General features: G+C 39.0%; 1 protein-coding gene across 3 annotated transcripts in view; it reads right to left on the bottom strand.

Annotated features, from left to right (window-relative positions):
* IDE (insulin degrading enzyme) overlaps positions 1-19434 on the bottom strand; it is a 116063-nt gene that overhangs the window by 58643 nt on the left and 37986 nt on the right. For all 3 annotated transcript variants that reach the window (XM_066238365.1, XM_066238364.1, XM_066238366.1), the window contains 3 exons: positions 16654-16838; positions 14768-14975; positions 11377-11546 (listed from right to left, as the gene is read on the bottom strand). In XM_066238365.1, the coding sequence (XP_066094462.1) occupies positions 11377-11546; positions 14768-14975; positions 16654-16838 (563 nt within the window). The remainder of the gene's footprint in view (positions 1-11376; positions 11547-14767; positions 14976-16653; positions 16839-19434) is intronic.

Genomic DNA, 19434 nt, shown 5'->3' on the forward strand with positions numbered 1-19434 from the left:
CAAATGTCACAGCGTGGTTACCTGTCAGGAACATGGAGGAAAAAGCAATTGGAAAAGTATAGAACAGATGCCAAACTGTGTTGGCAATGTTTATGCTTCTTTAAGTAGTGTGTGATCTCACAACTGTGTTTGTACAACCTCTTTTAGACAAATAATAAATCTGTAAAATGTTAAAATATTTAACATAGTACTTGAAATATAGTAGAAAATAAATACAATGAACAGAAGCGACTACTGCTATGATTTGAACTGTAAGAGGGACCCCTGGATGCTGAGTATGTCATTCAAACTGTGGCAGTGAAGTAGGGAAGAAAGCTCAGCAAAAAGTCCAGATAACTCTCCTCTACCTAAGAATACCAGTGTGGAGAACAACGTGAATATGGCTGTAATAACAAATTCCTGTGCAGTCTCTAGACACACACTGTCCTAATTTAGTGCTAATTCAGCTGGGTCATTTAAATCAAATTAAAATGCTGCTACCAAAATCCTGAATCCTACCTTTCTGGCTCTGTCACCATTAGAGCGAGCTCCTGCAGTGGACTGAGGGCACTGGGGCTGCTGACCCACTGAGACTCTGCCACTCTGAGCCTGCTGGGAGAGAGCACTGGCTTGATGGTTGGCAGATTCGGGGTTTCCTTGTACTGGCTCCATCACGTACTAAATAAGCAACCTTGGGAAAGTCTCCAGTGTCTCCAAGGCTCATTTATTTTATCTGTAAAATAGGAGTAATATGGATACATGCCCAGTTGTTAGGAGCAAGAGCTCAATCCCTGACTCTGGTTTCCTAGCTATGGGACACAGGCAAGTCTCTTAACCTCTGTAAACCCACTTTCTTACTGTAACTAAGAAAACGGAACCAAGCTCACAGGACTGCTGTGAGAATTAAATGAATACTCCATGTTAAGGCTCAGCACAGTGTCTGAACTTAGGTTGTGACTCTTACAAAAAATAATAATGGACATAAATGGAGTTTTGTAAATTGTAAAACTCAATGCTATTTTATATTTTTGTTGTAACAATTTAAATTCTATATATTTTTTAAATTTATAAACTTTGGTACTAATGTACATAAATGCTGATTTTTTAAGGAAACAGAATTTATATTCCTGAAGTCAGCCATGTATTTCTTACATTCTGTGAGAAAGACTAAATTTAAAGTTTAAAAATCTGTTTTAGAAATTAGAGCCATCTCCAGCTGTGTCTGAAAGGTTCTCAGGAAAAGGTCAACTTGATCGTTATAATCATTAAAATCTTAAATGTTCTCTAAAAAACTAGAATTCTGAAGGTTTAGATTAACGAATCTACAGTTAGTTACTTGAAATTATCATAAAAAAATTTTTTAAAGCAGCTCCTTTTCCTTGGTATACCAATTTTCTAAACATCCTAGAAGAGACTAAAGCCTTTTGAGAAATCAATTTTCCTATAAAATCAAAAGGACAATTCTGCAATGTAGGTAAGTATACACAAATACAAGGTGTGAGTTAGGAGAGAGGACTCGAAGTGAAAACCTTTTAAATGCCATAATAAAGCACCCGTACAGATGACTGATTTCTGGTTTTCAGTAAATTTCTAGTTTTCCACTGACACACTTCCTAGCAAGGAAAAAAGACAGTAACAAAATCCATGGAAAAACTTAGGGAATAATAAATGACTAAATGGGCTAAAACACATCGAATATTTTTATATCCATGGGTTTATCCTGATACTAAAAAAACAAGTTAGTTATCCTTCAAAGATGTTAGGGCACCAACTCATTACTTTGAAAACTGGTAAATGAAGGAAATTATTCAAATGTTTGTCCTGCCTATCCTATAATAACTGTACCATGGAGAGGCAAAGGAAAAAAAAAAAGGAAACAGGGCAGAGAAGAGAATTTATCAAGAACTACAAAACTAAAGCTAAAGGCATACGTGAATGAGAAATGAAGGGGAAGAGCCAATGTGGACACCAACCATGGCATCGTTTTAAAATGAGAACATTTCTCTAATAACAAATTGCCCTAAAGTCAGTTCATCAAATCCATGGCTCCAAGCTCTTGGCTGGCCACCTCACCCTTCAAGGCAAGGACCTTTTCAAAGTTTTGATGTTTTCATAACTACCAATCAGTTATTAACTAGTTATTATGATGTTACTATCATTTCTTGGGCACTATTATGGCCAGACTTTTTGCTAACCCCTCACATGTACAACCTCCTTTGATTCTCACATCAGCCTGACATGGGAGAGAACTGAGACCTACAGAAGTTAAGAAACCAGCCCAGTCTCTCAGCTGGCCAGCGGTAGAGCAAAAATTCAAACCTAGTACTGCCCAATTGCAGAGGCCAAAGTTGAAAACACCTAGGAGAATGCTAGTAGGGTGTATGAGGGCTCCTGGCTGAAGTCTGAGGCTAGGAGAGTCAGACAAGGACTCAATGCAGACAAGACATGTGTGCAGACAAATTTAGCACAGAATATATATGCAAACAAATTTCAAACAAAGTGACTGACTCAGAACAGAAACACTCCTGACAGATGGTAGTTTGAGAATGTGCGAACTCTGATCATGGAAACCCAAGACAGAAGGGAGGACAACTTGAGAACCTGTCCTATTTGGTCAAAGGTTTGCAAAATTGAATGCTTTCTAGGACAACACAGGCTTCTTTTGACACTAGTAACCTACAGGCTTCTTTTGACACAAACATACTTGAGCAGTAAACACACAAGGCCTCACACACAGAAAGTATGCTCTCTCCTGCTTATCTTGAAGTGTCACTCTTTCAGTGTCTCCTTTTCCCATTTTTGTTAGATGAATGGGTACAAAAAATATTTCACATTTCTCATTTAATTTTAAAATTGTGAAATATTTAAAAATATTTAAACACACTGAAGCACACACACAAAAATAACACCTATATACTCACCTCCTGGTTTAAACTCTCTTTACATTCGGCCTATTTGTTACAAATACTCTTCCCTCCAGTAATAAAACTGAGGGACGGAGCTCAAGTCCTGCACCTTCTCTTCTTTTCTCTCTCCCTCTCTCCCAGGGTTCCTAATCAGAACTAAGTGGTTCATCATTTTGGTACATATTTTATTTTATACTATATTATATGCATATACCAACATTAACATTATACAGTACTATTTTACATGTCTTTAAATTCTACAGAAAGCTATCATATTAAACATATTCTACAACTTGCATTTTGCTCAAAATATTTTGCTCTTTATCTAGTTCCTGACATGAGTTCTAGCTCACTGATTTCAACTGCTATAGAATATTCCACTGCACGAACAGTCCAATATATATTAATTTATTCAAATGTTGACAGACATTCAAAGTCATTTCCTGTTTTTCACTAGTTCAGGACTGCTTCGTGAACATACTTGTATCTCTTCCCTGTGCACAACTGCTAGGCTTGTTTCTCTCTGTCAAGGAGATTCCCTGGGTAGAAGGACACAGGTATCACTTGATTAGATCGTTATTAGATCAGGCCAAATTGCTTTACAAGGTGGTTGAACCAATTTATTTTCTCAGCAGCAACATATGAGTTTGTTTTTCTACATGTTCACCAACACAATACTTGGTTTCATCTGACTTTCAACTGCTGTCAGTCTGGTAGGTGTGAAATGGTATTCCATTACTGTTTTATTTTGTATTTACCTGATTATTAACGGTCTGGGCATCTTTCTTATATCTATTTATGAGTACTCATCTTATTCTGTGAACTGCGTATTCATACCCTTTGCCTATATCTCTAGTGAGCTTTTTTATCTTTTACTTATTTACTTGTACAAGTTTTCATCTTTTATATGCTTTTCAAATCTCTTCACTGAGTATGTGGCTTGCTTTTGTGTCTCTATTCAGCAAAAATTATTAATTTTAATGAAGTCAAAAGTATCTTTGCATCTACAGTTTATCTTTATTTCCAAAATTTATGCTGTACTTTGTGTTCTTTAGAACACTTTTCCTATCCTAAGATAACAAAATTATCTGCCTGGCCTGTGGTGGTACGGAGTAGACCCGAAGTGCTGAGGTTGCAGGTTTGCAATCCTGGGCTTGCCTGGTCGAGGCACATTCAACAATCAACAACTAGAATGAAGCAATATGAGTTGAAACTTCTTGCCTCCCCCTTCTCTCTCTGTGAAATCAATAAATAAAATCTTTTAAAAAATTATCCTGTATTTTATTCTAAGAGTTGGAAAGTTCTTTTTATAATTAGGTCCAGTCCTCCTGGAATTAATTTTTGTGCATGGTCTGAGATGAATCTAATTGTACTTATTTCTACATGGCTAGCTAATTGCCCCTGTACCAGTCACTGAAAGGTCCAGCCTTTTCTTACTCATTTGTAATGCCAACTTTCCATATAAGTGTGGCTGTTTCCAGAGTCTATAATGTGTGCTACTGTGATCTTCATGTATCCTTGCATCAATTCCACTATTAGAATTCTAATTCTGTAACAATTAGAATTTTATAAAATAAGTCTTAGTATCTGGAAGATGTCCCATCTTAAATAATTTCCAAAATTATCTTAAGCCATTTTTAGTCCTTTATTCTCTTATAAATTTTATAATCAGATTATAAGGTTCCTCAAAAGAAACGTTTTTAGGCTTTAAAATGACATGGTATTCCCCTGGCTGGGTTGGCTCAGCGGTAGAGCGTCGGCCTAGCGTGCGGAGGACCCGGGTTCGATTCCCGGCCAGGGCACACAGGAGAAGCGCCCATTTGCTTCTCCACCCCTCCGCCGCGCTTTCCTCTCTGTCTCTCTCTTCCCCTCCCGCAGCCAAGGCTCCATTGGAGCAAAGATGGCCCAGGCGCTGGGGATGGCTCTGTGGCCTCTGCCCCAGGCGCTAGAGTGGCTCTGGTCGCAACATGGCGACGCCCAGGATGGGCAGAGCATCGCCCCCTGGTGGGCAGAGCATCGCCCCTGGTGGGCGTGCCGGGTGGATCCCGGTCGGGCGCATGCGGGAGTCTGTCTGACTGTCTCTCCCTGTTTCCAGCTTCAGAAAAATGAAAAAATAAAAAAAAAATAAAAAAAAAAAATGACATGGTATTTAGGTCAATTTGGGGTAAATCTACATCCTGTGTGATACTAAGTTTACCCATTCATGAACACGGTGTATCTCCCCATTTACTGAGGCATTCTTTTATATCTACGATATATTTCTTTCTCTTAAATTTCTAAGTACCTTATAGCTATATTTATAACGTAAATGACATTTTTCCTCCAGCATTTTTCTAATTGACTACTAGTGATACAAGAATGTAATTTTTAAATTATTTTTACTTAACTATAGTTAATATACAATTTTATATTGGTTATTTTAGTTTTAGGTGTACATGATAGTTATCTGACATTTTTATACCTTACAATGTCTTGCTCTCGATGTTAAATGAAAAGCTTCCAGCTTTCCGCCATTGAGTATGATATTAGCAGTGGATTGCCATATGCAGCCTTTATCAAGTTGAGATAAATTCCTTCTATACTCACTTTGTTCAGTTTTTATTATAAACAGATATGGAATTTTATCAAATGCTTTTTCTACATCTATTGGGATAATCATACGATCTTCGTCATCCTTGGTTCTGTTGATGTGATAAATCACATTGTTTTGTGAAGTTGAACCACCCCTTGTATCCCTAGTATAAATCTCACTTAATTGTGGTGCATAATCCCTTTAATGTGCTTAAATTAGTTTGCTAGTATTTTGTTGAGAATTTTGGCATCTTTGAAGAACACAATTTTGGTGTGTTTCTCTTCTTTTGGCAACCCTGGTAAATTATCTTGTTTTTATCTGTTGAGCTGAAGATTTTCTTGAATATTTTTATGCATACAAGTATATCATAAGGAAATAAGCTAAGTTTTCTTTTGCTTCCTTTCTTTTACATATCACATCTCCTCCTTGATTTATTGCAGTAATTAGTGCCTATAGTACAGCTGAATAAAGTGATTAGAGAGTGTTCTTGTTTTGTTTTTGACTTTCAGTGGAAATCCTTTTGAAACTTCACCATTAATCATGTTTGACATAGGTTTTTCTCAACACAACAGTTTTTTTTGTTTTTGTTCACAAATGAGTGCTGTTTTATCAAAAATTTTTTAAGTCTACTGAAATGACTGCCTGTGACTGGTTTACTTAAACTGTGGACTGGGACCCATTTGATTGAAATCAAATAAGTTTAATGTATTGGCACACCAGAATTTTTAAAATTCCGGTACCAGACTTCATCCCAAGATATAAAAGATATTGTTTAGTACAACTTTTGTTTTAGCTGTTTACACAACATACATATATGTGCTCTGAGTTCCTAAGTAAAACATCTTTCTTACTGTGGGTCGTTTGAAAGCCACTGATCAATACTACTTTTGAAGCATGAAAAAGTACTGTAAAGGACAAAGAGCATAAGGTTTCCTTAAAAATAAATAACACAAGGCCCTGGCCGGTTGGCTCAGCGGTAGAGCGTTGGCCTGGTGTGCGGGGGGACCCGGGTTCGATTCCCGGCCAGGGCACATAGGAAAAGCGCCCATTTGCTTCTCCATCCCCCCCTCTCCTTCCTCTCTGTCTCTCTCTTCCCCTCCCGCAGCCAAGGCTCAATTGGAGCAAAGATGTCCTGGGCGCTGGGGATGGCTCCTTGGCCTCTGCCCCAGGCACTAGAGTGGCTCTGGTCACGGCAGAGCGACTCCCCGGAGGGGCAGAGCATTGCCCCCTGGTGGGCAGAGCATCGCCCCTGGTGGGCGTGCCAGGTGGATCCCGGTCGGGCGCATGAGGGAGTCTGTCTGACTGTCTCTCACCGTTTCCAGCTTCAGGGAGAAAAAAAAAAAAAAAAAAAAAAAAAAAAACCCTAAAAATAAATAAATAAATAAATAACACAATATTTCTATTTTGTTCATTTAAAAATACACATTTTTCCAGACATTATGCAAATAGTACTTAAATATTCTTTTTAAAATATCTTCTAGTCTACGGCCATACCACCCTAAACGCGCCCGATCTCGTCTAAAATATCTTCTATTTAAATATTACTAATATTAAAATAATAAATCATAACCCCTTGATGGGCAAAATGGTCCACATTCACAGAAACATCTGAAATAACAAATTAAGCATAAATTTCTGACAAGAACTCTTCTTTGTGGATCACTTTTACAAAATTTTCTGCATGTGTAATTTCTAGAGCTTGAGCTTTCATCGTATTTCAAGAAGACAGAAGCCTACTCCAGAAAGCTCAGTGCTAATCTTCATTTCTAAAACCAGAAGGTAACTTGGCATCTGCACTACTTATATCACAGTTTCCGTCCTGTTGTATTGAGTCTGGCTTACTCATCTCTTAGCTGTTTATATTATATACCTCATCCTTTGCTGACGAACCGCCTGGCCTTGTCAGTAGCTGAAATAACCAATAGGCCTTCAACCCCACCCATACCCATAAGGCCATTCGGTGTTCCTCTTTGCCAATTACCCCTGAAACTCTGCTTCAGGGCATTTTAAGATTTTTCTTTCCTTGTGATCAGAAGTAATATTACACATTTTATCCACTGGATTTATTTCTGGAAGCTTTGTGGCTTCCTGATTAGGCTGAATATGATTTGTCACCAGGGAAGCTGTTTAAAAGAAGGCAACTCCCAAAGAGGAGCCCCAATGTGTTCTGCACAACAGCAGCATTGTTGGTGTATGTATCTAACCCACCAAGAGGCCACTTAAAGGAACACAATCACTTGGGGGCAATAATTTTGAAAAAAAGTTTTAACACTCACATTCCCTTCTTGATAGCCCAGGTATGCTGAGGTTCTCTCCTAAAGCCGCTTCTCAAACAAACTGTCATGACACAGACATTTTAGGGGACACAGTATTCCCATTAGCAATAATGCTGATATTGGGTGCCAAGTATATAAATCTAAAGAATACAATATCATGGCTGACTTGTGGTAGCAAAGCAGATAAAGTGTAGACTTCGAATGCTAAAGTCACTGGTTCGAAATCCTGGGCTCGCCTGGTCAAGGCATATAGGAGAAGCAACTACTACGAGTTGATGCTTCCTACCCCTCCCCACCCTTTCTCTCTATTCTCTCTCTGCTCCCCCTCTTTAAAATCAATAAATAAAATCTTAGAAACAAAAATACAATTTCATTGCTTCTAACTGCAATTTTTAAAACCTCTAATTCCACAAAGGTATACTAATTCCCTGGCTGCTGCTAGATATAACAGAATGATAACCCAACAGAAAAAAAGCTTTTATATTTTATAGTCTTTTCAAAAGTCCTCCAAGTTAATTTACATAATAAGCATAAATTTGAAAGTACAATGAACAATTAGCTACATGTAATTTCATAATCCCCAAAGCAGTATTTTTAAAATCATAGCAACCTGTTAACAACAATTACATCTGTTACAACAGCTAAGAGATGAGTAAGCCAGACTCAGATTGGCAGGAGTAGATGAAGAATAGGAACTTTTTGTTTTTCACTTTAAATACTTTAGTATTGATTAAATATTTAAACACTTTTTAGTTAAAACTTGAATTTTTTTTTATACGAGGAGGAGAGATAGACTCCCACATGTGCCCTGACTGGGATCCACCTGGCAAAATAGGCCGTTGCTTGAGTACCAAGCTATTTTTAGCACCTGAGGCTGATGCATTCAGACCAACCAAGCTATCCTCAGTGCCCAGAGCTATGCTTGAACCAATCAAGGCACTGGCTATGGAAGGGGAAGAGGAAGAGAAAAGGGAAAGAGAGGGAAAGAGAAGCAGATGGGTACTTCTCCTGTGTACCCTGACCAGGAGTTGGTCCCTGGATGTCCATACTATCCACTGAGCCACTGGCCAGGGCCAAAACTTGAATTAAAAAAAAAGAGGCACAATTATAAAATCCAAAATCTCCACATTCGTTTTTTTCTACACCGTCACCCCATCTCTACTTGCCTTCCAGACAGCAATGCTCTGAGAGCAGAGGCCTCCTTTGTCTACTATAGTGTCCTGTCTCCCAGAGAGCCAACCCACAGCAGATGCTGTGCTTCAAGATGGATATAGGTGAAGGCAATGGGAACAGGAGGATTCAACAAACCTTGACGGGGCATTAAAAATGGCACTTATTGCCTGACCAGGCGGTGGCGCAGTGGATAGAGTGTTGGACTGGGATGCAGAGGACCCAGGTTTGAGACCCCGAAGTCGCCAGCTTGAGCGCGGGCTCATCTGCCTTGAGCAAAAACTCACCAGCTTGGACCCAAGGTCGCTGGCTCCAGCAAGGAGTTACTTGGTCTACTGAAGGCCCCCAGTCAAGGCACATATGAGAAAGCAATCAATGAACAACTAAGGTCTCGCAACAAAAAACTGATGATTGATGCTTCTCACCTCTCTCTGTTCCTGTCTGTCTGTCCCTATCTATCCCTTTCTCTGATTCTCTCTCTGTCCCTGTAAAAAAAAAAAAAAAAAAAAAAAAAGCACTTCTATTTAGAAGTGAAGGGAGCCAAAGTTTTGCCACCCTGAAGCTGCCTTTTAGGATTTGATTTTAAGCTGTTTATTAAGAAAGAAGATGCAGCCTGACCAGGCGGTGGCGCAGTGGATAGAGCGTCGGACTGGGAGGCAGAGGACCCAGGTTCGAGACTCCGAAGTCACCAGCTTGAGCGCGGGCTCATCTGGTTTGAGCAAAGCTCACCAGCTTGGACCCAAGGTCGCTGGCTTGAGCAAGGGGTTACTCAGTCTGCTGAAGGCCCACGGTCAAGGCACATATGAGAAAGCAATCAATGAACAACCAAAGTGTCGCAATGCGCAACAAAAAACTAATGATTGATGCTTCTCATCTCTCCGTTCCTGTCTGTCTGTCCCTGTCTATCCCTCTCTCTGGCTCTCTGTCTCTGTAAAAAAAAAAAAAAAAAGGAAAAGAGAGAAGATGCAGAAAGAACCTCTGACCATCTCTCATTCTGCCTAAGAGATTTAGATGGAAAGGCCTACTCCAGGAAGTGAATTTTAAGATATTTGTTTTAGCCTAATTTGAATTAAATATGGTAAACAGGAGGACTTCAGGAAGGGGCCTACTAGCTAGATACTCTGTGTCCCATTGTTTCTGAGTCATCTAGCAAGAATTTGCCTGCTTGGCCTGACCAGGCAGTGGCGTAGTGGATAGAATGTTGGACTGGGATGCAAAGGATCCAGGTTCAAAACCCCGAGGTCACTGGCTTGAGCGTGTGAAGCTCAAGCTTGAGCGTGGGGTTGCTGGCTTGAGCACAAGATCACAGACATGACCCTATGATTGCTAGCTTGAGCCCAAAGGCCACTGGCTTGAGCAAGGGGTCACTCAGTCTGCTGTAGCCCCCTGGTCAAGGCACATATGAGAAAGCAATCAATGAACAACTAAGGTGCTTCAACAAAGAATTGATGCTTCTCATCTCTCTCCCTTCCTGTCTGTCTGTCCCTCCCTGTCTCTGTCACACACACACACAAAAAAAAACTTTGCCTACCTTTATGCTCCCCTCTTCCTCAACTACATATAGAACGCCCAGTCTTGCTTCAGAAATCTTAGACCCCATTACCTTTGTCCAAAATATCATATATGCCCAATATTGCCTCACTGTTTTTGAAATTTTCATGCTTATGTGAATTCCCCATGCACATGCATTAAACTGTTATTTTCTCCTGTTAATCTATCTCTGTTAATTTTATTAGCCCAGCTAGAAGATTTTAGAAGGTGGGAGAAAAGTATTATTTCTTTAGCCCTCATTAGAAAGTAGACTTTAGAATAAAAAGATTCATTATCTTCTCCTTTTGAAATTCTGGTTAATATCTATTCACAACTCTAACTGCTTTGCCCCTTAAACATTCAGACTTTTATTTGAATAAGATGCCCAGAGTAACTCTCTATGGGGAAAATAATTGCTCGGGTCACTGTTACAATTTTGAAAATGTCATCCCGAGTATTACATACAAGTCCAATACCAAGGACCTGACTCCTGTTTGATGCTTTTTTTAGAACTACTAGCTAAAATGCAAGTCATCTATACTTCATTGCTGTTTCTGATCTCTGAATTCAATTCTATACCTTGCTACCCAACAAACTCACTTCATATTTGGTCACTATTCTCAATAACCTAGCACTCTCTCCATGAAGCCCATATACTTCAGCTTCCCCTCATCTCAGGTCACGAGTCACAAAGATACACAGGTGCCTACACTGGGACCAGGTAGATACCTTATGTATATGGGCATGGTTTAAAAAATAAAAGTAACAATAATGTAACAGCCACTTTCCAAGCCCCAGACTTGTGAGTTTATAAAAACAATGGAGGTAAAAATAAGTTCTGAATTCTTCTATCCTGTACTGTAAAATACAGTCTTATGCAAAGAGGCCATGGGTTTAAATGAGGTCAAGGAGAACTAATTCATGAAAGCTGCTGATGACAAACCTGTCCCAAATTTGCTGAAGGGGTGATTGGGATTCCCCGTAGCTTTTTCCAGCTGAAAGAGTCTCCAAGCATCATTCATCACATTCTTCTCATGTTCTGAATCAACTGCATTCACCTCTCTGTCTTTGCAACTCTCATCAAACAAGGGGCACAGAAAAAACTGTGCAAACCTAAGGGTATGAAACATAATTTGAAAACTGTTATTTTTTTAAGTGGTCTTTAAAAAATGTCTGATACCTAACAGATAAAAAATATGAATTCTACAGAATAAGAAAAAAACTACCATTACTACTAAGAAAAAATGAATATAAAATATGTTCAGGGTAACAGAAGAATAGTATAATATTGGATATATGTAAATTCAGAAGTCAGTCTACCCCAGAGATGTCAGTAAGTGAAAATATAAAAAGGATTTGTACCTCTGATTCTGACACCAACTACCATGTACTTTTCCCACATCATCAAGCAATTCTCTGACACCAGCTGGGTATCCTACATCTCAGTTCAATCACGACACTATCTATCTAAAAATCAGATGCTCAGTCCTACAAGATTGCCCCCTTCAGACACCTATCACAAATCCAGGTTGTGACCTAGGTCTCTGACCAACCCTCTGAACAATAACAGATCAAAAGGAGTCCACAACTTCCTCCTTGAGCTCAATCAATTTCCCAAAGATTCTTACAGGGCTCAGAGAAACATTTTATTTACTAGGTACTGGTTTATTATAAAAAGATATCATTCAGGAAAAGCCAGATAAAAGAGAGACAGGGCAAGGTATGTGGGAAGCAGGAAGGACCTTCCACACCCTCTTAGCACACTCTCTGACCAAATCTCTATGCGTCAAACCCAGGAGCTCTCCAAATTATAGAGGCAGAGCTGATTGGCAACTAAACTTAACCTCCAGCCCCACTTTCCTCCTTGGAGGTCTAGGGCTGAGATGAAAAATTCCAGCTCTCTTATCACATGGCTCCCACCCTCAGGTTACCTAGGGGCTTCCCCAGAGTCCTCATTAATGTAACAAACAACAGCTTTATGACTTTCACCACTTAGGACAGCAATTTTCGATTGGTGTGCTTGGAGAATTTTTAAAACATACACTACTGACTATTTTGTTAGAGGCACTGCCCTCTTTTCCCTCACACTGTCATATAAAAAAATGACAACAGCCAACAAATAATAGCTAACCAGTATGAATGAATCAAAATTAGATTTTTTTTTGTTAGACTGGCAAAAAATATTTTTTGGTGTGCTGCAGAATTTTAGTAACTAGTTTATGTGTGCCATGAGATGAAAAATTATGAGTTGAAAGTCACTAACTTAGGAAATTTCAAGAGAGTTGAGACTTATGAGTCAGGACTAGAAAAGAAGAATATATATTTTCTATAAATCATAATGTCACACCACCAAAAGGTCAAGGCATACTTATGGAGACAGCAGCAATCTATTTAAGATTTGCAATTGGGCAAATCTGCTATATGAAAATCCTTGTTATATATGGTTAATTCTCCAAAAAAGCAAAAGGCAGATGATAGTTCTTAGGCAAATAAATCTTAAATTTACAGTTTTAGGTGCAATTTCACCAAGACTCGGTCATTTTAGGACAAGCTAAATGACCTATTTTTAAAATGCTCCATTTGAATTTTTCTTCTTATGGTAAACCAAACAAACCTACTTTAACTAGAAAAAAAAAGTGGAGTGAGAAACCTATAACATAGCAGTTTGACTAAGACATAACTACAGGCTCTATTAAATAGTGAGTATTCTGAAATGCAGGGATTCAACAAATAACATGGCATGTAACTTTAATGTAAGAAACCAATGTGCTTTTCTTGAGGCTATTCTTTAATAGCTTTAGTTAATAAATTAACTCTCCTATATCAGGTTGCAAGTTAAATCATGATTTCATATAGCCTGCATCTTATAAAAACAAGCTCCAGAATTCAGGTGAAGCCAAGAGGAGATGGTCTACTACTATTCAGTGGACCTCAGAGACTCCTGAGGCTGAAACAGCTCAGCAACTGCTCCTCACACCGTCCAGCTGTCAGGGAGGGCTATTATTTGATATTTATTTTAAGCACATAGTGAATATAATACTATGCTAAATATTTTACACATATAATCCAAAGAAAAATATATCTATCTATCTGTGGTCTATCATCAAAGACATACTGAAACAGAGCTATTTCTGAACATGTAACCTCTTTTACTTACCAGGCTGGTAAAGTGCATAAAAGCTATCTACCACAGCTGGACAGACCCACACAAAGCGTCACAACTGACACAGTCTAAGTAATTTTCTTAAAGATGCTCTTATACAAGGGTATTTTTTTCCCACTCTGAGCCAAGTAACAGACATCCTCCATCATACAGAGGTCTATTCTATGAACATCTGCAGTAGCATTTATAGAGCAGGAAATTAAATTCCATGTATGATCCCAGGGAAATCATTAATGTTAAGTCTTCTGGCAATACATATAAAAGATGATTATACCTCAAAGCTGCTGTCTAAAGACTGAAACATAAGCTGAAATAAGTAAGAAACAGGCTACTCTGACCCAGCCATGTATCCTGAATCCATGCTTTTTTACCCTCTTAATATTCTTTGCATTAAGAAATAAATTTAAACTATTAGGTTTCTAAAACATAGAACTATTATTAATATAAGTAAGCAAATAAGCTTGACAATGACTAAAGCTGCAAAGTCAAACTCATTACAGACCCATTTAAAAACTTCAAATTACACCTTGGTAATATAAAAAACTATCAAAATTCACCAAGAAAATATTATACTTTGAATAATGACTCAAATCACTGATATAACAAAAAATTTGGAATTGTTAACTGTATAGAAAATTGACTAAGAAATTAAATTGGCCTAGGGGAGTGTGCTATAAAAAATACTTTCACAAAATGTCCCCAGGGCTGAAACTGCAGGTCAAACCATTCAGTCTCCACTAAGTGTTCTTGAGAATAGAGGAACTAAAGGAAAACAGAGTAACTTCTAGCATTCTAGAACAGGCATATGTTTGAAAAGAGGTTTCTGGCGCTGTGACAGTTTATTCTTCATCACCTGCTTCATATGAAATACCAGTTAGAATGGGAAGGATCGGTGAGAATTTTCTAAGTCAATGAAACCTTTGTAAATCTAAAGGCTGGTTTAAAGTCAAGCCATTACTTTTCCTCTACCAGAAAGTAAACATATGAGATCACTTATCACCATTTTTTTTCTTTTTTTCAAAACCCGGGGAAGGGGGGAACTGGGTAAAATACCGTTTGTTAAGCTATAAAGCTATAAATACATCTTTGTAAAAATAATAATTGTTACTATTACTAGTATTAATGCGATAAGTGCACAAAGTTGAATCATTTATAGAGTTGTAAGCGTTACCTGTCTAGGGCACCTTCTAGGTGTTCATGGGAAACATCAAAATAGTAATTGGTATGCTCTCCACTAGTAAAAGCATTTGAACTTCCTGCATGCTCACTGAGAAACTGGCTGTATTCATTTTCTTTAGGGTATTTCTTTGTCCCCAAAAATAGCATATGTTCACAAAAATGACTTAAGCCAGCAATATTTGGAGGATCTGACAGTGAACCTGGAATAGAGAAAACATTTGTATAATAAATCATTTTTTTATGTTAAAAGATACAGTACAGATAAGTTACAGAATACTTGAAACTTCTGTTAACATGACAACTCCAATCATACAATCAGAGAAAGTTAAGCACAGGCTGCTCTAAAATAATATTGTGTAGTTCTAACCACATCTTTTGACATTGATTAGTTGGTGACCTTGGGCAGATTTTAACCTCTCTGGTCATTAGCTTCTTCACACACCACACTGGGGGAAAGAGTTGAATTCACTGTTTCTTTTTTTTATGCAGGAGACAATGCAGCTTAGTGCTGAGAGCACTGGTTAGGGGGTTAGCAGCTCTGCTAGCTGTGAAACTCTGAGCACAATACTTGACCCATCTTGCTTCAGTCGCTTTTCTATTTATACCTAACTTAAGAGCGTTGTGTGAATTAAAATTATTTACTCCTGACCGGATGGTGGCGAGGGGATAGAGTGTCGAACTGGGATGTGGGGGCCCCAGGTTCGAGACCCCGAGGTCTCCAGCTTGAGCGAGGGCTCATCTGGTTTGAGCAAAAGCTCATCAGCTTGAGCCCAAGGTCGCTGGCTTGAGCAAGGGGTTATTCAGTCTGCTGAAGGCCCGCAGTCAAGGCACATATGAGAAAGCAATCAATGAACAATTAAGGTGTTGCAATACACAACAAAAAACCAATTATTGATGCTTCTCAACTCTCCATTCCTGTCTGTTCCTGTCTATCCCTCTCTGACTCTCTCTCTGTCTCTGTAAAAAAAAAAAAAATTTAATTATTTGCAAAGCACGCTGCATTGTGCTCAGCAATAATTATTTTTTCAACATATGATGATGTTATTACTTTATTTCCTCAATTTTAAAATGCCACTGAGTCAAACAAGTTTTTCAAAGAGAAAAAAAGAAAACATACTTTGCTAAAATGTACATGTAGGTAAGAAGCAACCTGAGTAAAGCAACATTACATGTGGAAGAAGTGTGCACCCAAGAATCAGGGAATAGAGTATTTCCCAGGGTGTCAAAAGTGTACAGAAGCGAGGGCATTAGAACTGTGACAGTAAAAAATAGACATGAATTTCCTTGCTGTTAGACCACCTCACTAGGAACCTAATTAGATGCTCTTGATGAATCTACTATCTGACTTAGACAACTGCAGATTAACAATAGCTGTAGCCTGACCAGGTGGTGGTGCAGTGCATAGAGCGTCAGACTGGGATGCGGAAGGACCCAGGTTAGAGACCCCGAGGTCGCCAACTTGAGCACAGGCTCATCTGGTTTGAGCAAAAGCTCACCAGCTTGGACCCAAGGTTGCTGGCTTGAGCAAGGGGTTACTCGGTTTGCTGAAGGCCCGCGGTCAAGGCACATATGAGAAAGCAATCAATGAACAACTAAGGTGTTGCAACGCGAAATGAAAAACTAATGATTGGTGCTTCTCATCTCTCCATTCCTGTCTGTCTGTCCCTGTCTATCCCTCTCTATCTCTGTAACAATAAATAAATAATAAATAAATAAATAAATAAAAACCAATAGCTGTACAAGGCTACTGCACAAAGTAAGGTACATTAGAAATGGCAATTGTTAGGTCTTTCTTTGCACAAATATGAAAGATTCTAACAAATGTCAGCATTAGCTCAATGAAACAGAACAAAGCTTAATTCACAATGTTAATTGTACCTATGTGTACATCAAGGGCCGCTGACGACTTATCCGTGGTGGGATCACTGATGAGAAGAACTTTGATGCCATTGGCCAGCTCTAGCCCACGGTATTCTCGCTTGTCTTCAGGAGATTTGATAATGTGATTTTCTAGTCTCTTGATAGCTGGATTATTCATTTTGCTGCAGTTCTTCTTTTGGAAACTTAAAAGAAAAAATTAATTGTTAGACTGTGGCTGCTTTTTTTTGTTAAAGAACAAAGAGTACCATTAAGCAAACCCATATAGTGCATCACCAGATTAAATATATATGTATCTATCTGGAGGAAACATTTTATATAGCCTATCTACAGGGTATAATCATTCCATTCCTCCCTCTTACCCAGCATTCTTTCAGAGAAATGTTAACAATATTGTTTTTGCAGAGCCATATTTAGGACAGCACAGGCTGAGGATATAAGACAGGATGGGTTGGGCCATGAGTTGGTCAATGTGCTGACCTAGAATAGAGTTTTCAATTACCAATAACTGCTTCCACACATATTTCAGAGGCATTGTTAGAGTAAGTGAGGTGAGAGGTGTAAGAATTATTAGGTCATACAAATATTGCTCAAACTGATTATATTCAAAGATAGGGCAGATCTCAAACTCATTAGTCTGGTATGCACATGCTCAGAACACAGGGAACAACCTCCAATGAGGAAAAGTCCTATGAAGTCCTAACACAAAATCAGACACCTGGGCTGTCCTATGAGTCATGGCAGCAAAAAAGGGACATAAAAACAAAGTTGGAAGGGCCCCGAGTAATTTTTATAGTCTGGTTCAGGGTGAATGCCAGAGCAGGAACAAGTCCAGTGATCTTAACAGCGATGTTAAATTGTCTTAGAAAGAACTTCCTTCCCTTCTTCTGATAGTCCTCTTCTTTCTTCTCTAGAAAAGCTGGAGTTAGTGATAGAAAGGGACTACCAGCACACAGTCCCGAAGGACTATTGCTATGTAGGGGTTACTAGTGCAGTGAAGGGGTTTTCCAGAGTCCAAGGTATGTATGTTCTGAGACCAAGAGTGGATGCTATTTTTGCCAATGTTAGGAACCGAGTAAGAGACAAAAACTGAGCCTGATATTATTAGGTCAAAAGAAGTGATCTGACTGCTCCTTAAAGACTAGCAGACATCCAAATTTAAAAGTAAATCAGAGGTGACACACAATTATTTTGGATAAGAACTTTTTTTGTGTGTTAAAAATCTCTGGAAATTAATGGAGGGAAATACCCAGTTTGCTTTTATTAGAAAAGCTGCTTCCCTAAAATCATCTATAACTATTCTGAGTAAGAATTGATAAACCAGGCCCTAGCTGGGTAGTTCAGTTGGTTGAAACATCATCCTGATACACCAAGTTTGCGCGCAGTTCAACACCCCCAGTCAGAGCACTTGCAGGAATCAACCAATGAGTGTACAGATGGGTGGAATAACAAATCAATGTTTCTATCTCTCTCCCTCCATCTCCTCTCTCTAAAATATCAATTTAAAAAATTGATAAACCAAGGGGGATTTTTTGCTCCTATTAGGATTATCCCTGATATTTTCTTTGGAAGGTATTATTTGGAATATTAAAGATCAGTAGAATAGGTCATACTAAATGTATAATACTGGTTTTTAAAAACCATATAGTACTTCACAGAGACAATACTAATAGTCTTGCCCTGTTTATAGTAAAAATTTCTTAAAAAACAAAATATAAAATATAAGACTAACATATTTGGGATATAGGGCCACTTTTGGAAAATTCAAAAGCAGTTTGGAAGCAAAAAGGCATTATCAACAACTCCTCTATTTCCTTAGCCATAAACTACTTTAAGATCAATGTCAGCCTGACCAGGCGGAGGCACAATGGATATAGCATCAGACTGGGACACGGAGGACCCAGGTGCGATCGAAACACCAAAGTCGCCAGCTTGAGTGCGGCCTTATCTGGCTTGAGCACAAGCTCACCAGCTTGAGCACAGGGTCGCTGGATTGAGCGTGGGATCCTAGACATGACCCCATGGTTGCTGGCTTGAGCCCAAAGGTCACACTGGCTTGAGCAAGGGGTCACTTGAACCCCCCACCCCCGCCCCGTCAAAGTACATAAGAGAAAGCAATCAATGAACAACTAAGGTGCAGCAACAAAGAACTGATGCTTCTCATCTCTCTCCCTTCCTGTCTGCCTGTCCCTATCTGTCCCTCTCTCTGTCTCCATCACAAATAAATAAATAAATAAATACCATAAGATCAATGTCAAAGGCAGATGAAGATCTGAGTGCAAAGTCTTAAAAAATGTTTTATGGTTAAAAAAGGTCTCAGGCTAATAAAACATGGTCTATGTAAGCCTCCAAAGACAAGCACAATAATAATAATCCTGGTTAAGGTATTTCCCCAAAGCTAATCTGTCTGAACTGTTGCAAACATTCTTAGTAAATACCTGGTTTTAAAAGAAATTTATTTTTTAGGCGAGAGGTGGGGAGATAGTCAGATAGACTCCAGCATGTGCCTGCACCTGATGGAATCCACCCAGCAACACCTTCTGGGGCCGATGATGAGTGCAGAGCTAATTTTAGAGTACAGAGCTACTTTTAGGGCCTGAGGCTGACTCTTGGATCAACAGAGCTATCCTCAGCACCTGGGCCATGCTTAAACCAATCCAGGCACTGGTTGCCGAGGGGAAGAGGGAGAGAAGAGGGAGAGGTAAAGGGGGAGAAGCAGATAGTCAGTTCTATGTGCCCTGATCAGGAATCCAACCAAGACGTCCATATGTCGGGCTGACT

The sequence above is a fragment of the Saccopteryx bilineata genome, chromosome 7 (assembly GCF_036850765.1).
Source record: "Saccopteryx bilineata isolate mSacBil1 chromosome 7, mSacBil1_pri_phased_curated, whole genome shotgun sequence".
Classification (NCBI taxonomy): domain Eukaryota; kingdom Metazoa; phylum Chordata; class Mammalia; order Chiroptera; family Emballonuridae; genus Saccopteryx; species Saccopteryx bilineata.